General features: G+C 36.2%; 1 protein-coding gene across 6 annotated transcripts in view; it reads left to right on the forward strand.

Annotated features, from left to right (window-relative positions):
• ERC1 (ELKS/RAB6-interacting/CAST family member 1) overlaps nt 1–6,347 on the forward strand; it is a 697,935-nt gene that overhangs the window by 120,846 nt on the left and 570,742 nt on the right. For 3 of the 6 annotated variants that reach the window (XM_006862711.1, XM_006862710.1, XM_006862714.1), the window contains exons 4-5: nt 2,650–2,805; nt 4,103–4,186. In XM_006862711.1, coding sequence (XP_006862773.1) covers nt 2,650–2,805; nt 4,103–4,186 — 240 coding nt within the window. The remainder of the gene's footprint in view (nt 1–2,649; nt 2,806–4,102; nt 4,187–6,347) is intronic. The other 3 variants (XM_006862715.1, XM_006862712.1, XM_006862713.1) reach the window with 1 other exon arrangement.

Raw genomic sequence — 6,347 nt, forward strand, 5'->3', positions numbered from 1 at the left:
AAGAGGAAGACCTCTAACGAGATGGATTGGCCAGGTGGCATCATTGATGGACTCAAGTGTGGCAACGGTAGTGAGGTTGGCCCAGGATTGGACGTTGTTTCATTCTGCTGTGCATGGGGTCGCTATGAGTCGGTTCCGACTCGATGGCACCTGACAACAACAACAACAACTGCCCTTCAGTGAAATTCCCTGTTTAACTCTTTGACTTTCTCTTTTCTCCATTTGCTTTAGCTCTCTATGCTCGAGAGCAGGTTTCAAAATCTGCTCTTACATCCATTTTGGCCTTTTCTTCCTTTCGTGTCTTCTTAATGACTTTTTGTTTTTTACCTTTATGATGTTCTTGATGCACCTCATAACTCTATGGTCTTCGGTCATTAGTGTCAAATGCATCAAGTCTGTACTTGAGATAGTCTCTAAATTTAGGTGGAATATGTATATTTTTGTTGTCAAGTTCTGTGGAGTCAATTCTGACTCATAGGGACCTTGTATAGGGTTTCCATGGAGCAGCTAGTGGGTTTGAATTGTTTGCCAACCTTGTGAATAGCAACTAAGTGCATATCCTATAGCACAGGTATAATAATCTTAAAAGTCAGTTCTCAGATAGTGCTGTTGAAGTACCTTACTCTTTATGGCCCACAATATTATATCATTGTTGTTCCCTGTCTTGTCAGTTTTGACTCAGCGATACTGTATAGGGTTTCCAAAGAGTGGCTGGTGGGTTTGCCCTGCTGACCTTGTGGTTATCAGTTCAGTGTTTATCCTGTATCACCATACCAGGAGATTATATGAGGCCCACTAGCGTAGTGGTCTATGTGTTGGGCTGCTAACTGCAAGGTCATCAGTTTGAATCTACCACTTGCTCTGTGGGAGAAAGATAAGGATTTCTGCTCCCATAAAGATTAATAGCCTTGGGAACCCTATACAGGGTCTCTGTGAGTGGGAACTGACTCCACAGCACACCAACAACAACAACAAAATTTTAAAGGATGAATGAAAATCCTGTTTTAGTTTTACTGTATCAGATTGTATTAAGTATTTTTAAATTTGAGCAGAATGTAAGTTTAATTTGCATAACTTTGCAACAGAAATTTTTGTTGTGATATATTTAAAGGTAAATACAATGAGCCAGGTAGAGGAATATATTTCCCTGTGCTCCCCTGCATCTGAAAATAGCTAGTTATAGTTGTACGTTGTAGAACTGAACCGTGAGCTAGTTAGTCGGCACTTTGAGTTCATCAACCACTCCGCAAGAGAAAGATAGGCTCTCTGGTCCTACAAAGATTTACTGCCTTGGGAACCCTATACAAAGGTCCCTTTGTTTTGGAACCTAACAATAATAGTTGTCTTTCATCTAAGTACTATAGGCATTATGATAGTAAGGAAAGTCTATGAAGACATCCTTGGAATAAAGTGGAAAAGGAAGCCATTCTCAAAATTTCTTCCCAAGGGAATGGCTTTCCTAAAGTTTAAGTAAGTAAAACTACTTAATTTATTTTCTTTTAGGTCTTTATTTCTTAGGTGAATAAGTATCCATATCTGCAGGTATAAAATGTTATTTCTGTTTAGTAATTGAAGGAGTCCTAAGGTGACACAATGATTAAGTGCTCAACTGTTAATCAAAAGTTTGAATCCACTGGCTGCTTTTTGAGAGAAAGATAAGACAAGTCAAGATTTGTTGTTAACTGCCATCTGTCAAGATTTACAACCTTGGAAATCCTATGGTACATTTCCTCTTTGTCCAGGATCAACTTGATAGTAGTGGGTTTTGATGACGTCTGAAGTAATCTTGGAGTCCTGGTATGTAGCTGTGGGATAATGTACTGGACCACAATGTGGGTTTGAACTGCAAAAGCTGGTGGTTCAAATTCACCAGCCACTCCTCAGAAACCCTATACAGGGTTGCTATGAGTCGGAACCAACTCGACAGCATTTAACAACAACAACAGCAAAGCAATCTTAGTGTGATTAACTAAATACTGTGATAAAATCAAGATATTGAATATACAAGGATATTCTACTGGGAAGTAATTTTGGTGATGATTTACAAGAACAGTGATATATTTCAAGAAAATTAATTTGCAATATTTAAATTGTATAGAGAAGTGTGAAGAATAAGATTTCCAACTTAAAAATCTGATAATATATAATTACATATTTATTTTTCTGAAATGGGGTGTCATAAAATTTTTATTGTTAGATACATTTTTGTATTATCTTTGTTTAAGTAAAGATAGGGCAGATAGCTTTTTATGGTTCACCAAGTAAAACAACATAATATTAGAGTTAGAAAATACTTTATTGTTAATTTCACCATTTTTGTAAATGAGAAATTTGTTGACCAAAAAGTTCAAAGCAGTCTTAGTTTTCCATTGTATCTATTTCTTGGAGGCAATTGTCAAAACTTTATTTCAATGGAATTAGGCTAGAGGAAGAAATCAAAGAAAAATCATACTAGGATTTAAAATTCCTGTTCCTTCCCATGTATGACCATAAAAGATGTATTATAGAAGCAAGGCATCAATGTCAGGCAACAGTTTTTCAAGCATATTTGTTTGCCTTTAGTAAACTTAATGTCTTTTCATACCATAGTTTTCCACCTCTCGAAGTTTTTGTGGAAACATTAACATCTAAATATTTTCTTATCTTCAGGATTCAAAGATTTCTTCTATGGAGCGGGGACTCCGAGACTTGGAAGAGGAAATTCAGATGCTGAAATCTAATGGGGCTTTGAGTACTGAAGAACGGGAGGAAGAAATGAAGCAAATGGAGGTGTATCGGAGCCATTCTAAGTTTATGAAAAATAAGGTAAAATGTGTGTAATTCTTAAAAGGGGTTTGAAAAATTAATACATATTCCTATTTCTTGAGTGAAAAATCAAGATCTGTTTTATCCTGTTTTATTAGGCTCTAGGGAAAACTACTTCCAACACTATTTTTTTTCAAATGGAACTTTCCAAAAGTTAAAGCCAGAATTACTGTCATTGCATAATTATTAGGAATTTTTATTTAAAAGAGAATTACCTGTGTGAAGCTATGTATTGTGACAAATTTAACTTTTCGTATATATCAGCACCTCTAGAATGATTTAGTAGAATTATAGCTAAATGAGGGTTTTTTAAAAAAATTTATATGAGATATCAGGTCTTCTGTCTCTGTCTGAACTATTTAAAAAGTCAAAACCCTAAGAAAATGAGCCCCATATTTTCCCCAAAAAATGAGTTAAATAAAATTGTGTTCTCCCTTCAAATACAATCCAACAAAGGAAAGCCCTTTGTTCTGTGCCTTGGAGAAGATCCATTAGCTGTTAAGTTTATGGCTTTTCACAGGGTACACACTGTACGTGACTTTCAGGTGTATATATGGTAGAATAGGCACCACTGAGACATATTCTGTACCATGTGTATAGAACTAAATTGCAGTGTAGCTTCCTTAGATTTAAAGTTATTTATTTTGAGTCTGTATACAGCCTAGCAAATTGTAGGATTTATTTTATTATAGATGAAATTTATCATTTTGTTGTGACTTATTAAAAATCATAATTGTAACTATAAAATTTTAGATATAAAATAAGTGTTTTTTTCATCTAGAACCCAATTATATTAGTTCCCCCAGTTTCTCAGATTAGAAAACAGCAGCATTTCCATTGGTGTCATAACTCCCTGTCTAGTTTCTAGCATCTTGCTTTGGGACCTATACCTGATGTATAAGTCTATGGAATATTGCTCTATTATTTTAAGTATCTGTTATCAGAGACTTTTTGACCAATTTAATATTAATTTTAGAAATAAAAATATCACATACCTGACTTTGTTAGTTTGGGTCTTCCCCCCATTACAGCCCCCTATAATTTGAGAATAAAATATATTTTAGTTTAATTTCTATGCTTATGCATCCCATTTGCTAATTTACACATTCCAATCCATTTAAAAACCTTGTGAATATAGAGAAAAACCATCGAGGTTCCTTTGAAGAGGGAATGAGGGGAACATTTTATTATGTTATATAAGTCATTATTTTTTCCAGTTACTGCTCTGGCTTAAAAGCAGCTAGTAAGAAGACCTAAATTGTTGTTTAAGTGAAAAAGTGTAACAATGTCGTGACAGGTAGAGCAACTGAAGGAGGAACTAAGTTCGAAAGAGGCACAAGGGGAGGAACTGAAAAAGAGAGCGGCTGGTCTCCAGGCTGAGGTCTTTGCCGTAAGATTTATCTATTTGTGTGCAGTGATCCCACATGGGACCCTGCTGGCTCTGGCTTCTGGTTGGCTTACACTTTCATTCTCTATGGTTGGCAACTTTGCCCAACACTAGCACTAACTAGCCTGCTCTGCTGTTTAACCGACTCCTGTTCACCAGTTTGACCCCTATATCACTTTGTGTGCAGTGAAGCCCTCACATGTTCTGGGAGTCCTATACCTGGTTCTTTATTGTTGCTTTTGTCTCTCTTGAATGGTACTTCAAACCTTGTTTTTCTTCAGTTCTTTTCCTGTTACTGGATACTTGTTGATTTATGTGAATGGTGATTTTTCTTTTTAGGTACAAGAATATGCACATGTTCCTGATATATCACATGTATTTATTTGATTTTGAAGTTCTTCATTAAAGTCCTTTACCTGTTTGTAGACCTTACCTTAAGACCCATTAAGTGATTTTGCAGCAAATGTTACTTTCTTTAGAACAGATTTTATAGAAAGTGATTAGCTTGTTTAGAACTAACATGAGACTTTTTTGAAAGTCTCTACATCTAATTCACTCTCTACTATTGTATTTGCATTTCAGAACATAATATCACATTTAACCTGCGAAGTAGATACATTATTAACCTCAGTTTATAGATAAGAAACTGAGTTAACAGAGTGGTGCCCAGGAAAACACAATTTTTAAGGGCCAGAGTTTGATTTGTAACGAACAGTCTTCACTGCTCTCTATCTGGCCGTGCATACCTTTTTCTAAATTTCAGGGAAAACTATCTCTAAAAATAATTGTGGGCTGAGATTGGAATGAAGCATTAAAAAAATTGCTAATGTGATGTTTACTGTTTATGGATCACTTTATAGAATAGATAAAATAAGTAAAATATTTTGTCTGAAAGGGTCTAATTTGGTTTATGGGTAATCACATATTATCAGGTGAAGGTGATCTATAACAACTTTCTTTCTTAGCTACTATTGTATATTTCTAAATTATATCAGACAGCAGGCTATGCAGTGACATTGGTATTACTAATTAATAATCCACCGCTTAGAGAACGGAGGTAAGGTAATTTCTCAAAGACACATTGCTCGCTTAACCTCATTTGTAATGGAGTGTAAAGCCTTGTGCTCCTAACCTCTGTAGTCATTTGATTCCCACTTACAGTGTTCTTCTCAGTTTTTAAGGTCACTTTGACATTATTTGAAGCTTATTAAATAACGCAAAAATTTGAGTAGGCTTTAAGTTATATAGTTCATTGACTGAGGAAGTGGTAGTTGTTTTTGTTTTTTTTTTTTTTTTAGTATTCATTCATACCGCAAATATCTTTTAGTGAAATATTAAGGATGGAATAATATTAATCTGCCTTTTTTGGTTGGTAAAGTGATGTCATGAAAGACCCCAAACCAGCATAGTGTATGTAGTACCTTCTGGCTGCATATCTTTTTATAGGATGAAAATGCAGCCATTTAAAATTACTTTTACAGATGCTGTTAGTATTCTCTCTCTCTTTTAAGTATTCTTTGTTTTTTTAAATGTTTTGTTGTGAATTATATGATAGTTTACATGAGAGAACTTTAGTTTTACATTCATTCCATCGTGTATCATTTCATTGCCATGGTTCCAATCCCCTCCATGGATCATCTTCTGACCAAAGGGTATATTCTAGAAACCCGTCCTCTACCCTTCTCTCTCCCCCCCCACCCCCCAAGTCTTCGGCCCACAGTCCCTCTCCCTCTCTGGATCCAAAGTCCCCAGCTGCTTCATCACTCCACATCATCGTCTCTGTCTCCATCTCAGGCATCTCTGCTTCTCTGGTTAGGGTCCCGCTCTCGGCTCTTCTCCGTTGGTGGTCCCAGAGACCTCCGCTCCTAGACTGGAGAAATAATCACTCCCTTCCTTGCTACAAAACGTCTACTTTTGCATTTCCAACCCTCACAATCCGTCTTGATAACCATTATTCACTACAGTATCGCTAGTAACCCATCTGTATTTCATTTCATCAGCTCCACCTAGACAGATTGGATAGTACTTACTGGTGATTCTGCCTTCCTCCATGCCCCCTAGCTCTAGGTTCCCTCTTGAAAGCTTGTAAGCCAGTCACTTCTTGCCTTTGAAGTCCCTCCCTCTCCATTTGGGTATCCAGTGTCCAAGTTGCCCA

This window comes from Chrysochloris asiatica, unplaced genomic scaffold (genome assembly GCF_000296735.1).
Source record: "Chrysochloris asiatica unplaced genomic scaffold, ChrAsi1.0 scaffold00050, whole genome shotgun sequence".
Lineage (NCBI taxonomy): Eukaryota > Metazoa > Chordata > Mammalia > Afrosoricida > Chrysochloridae > Chrysochloris > Chrysochloris asiatica.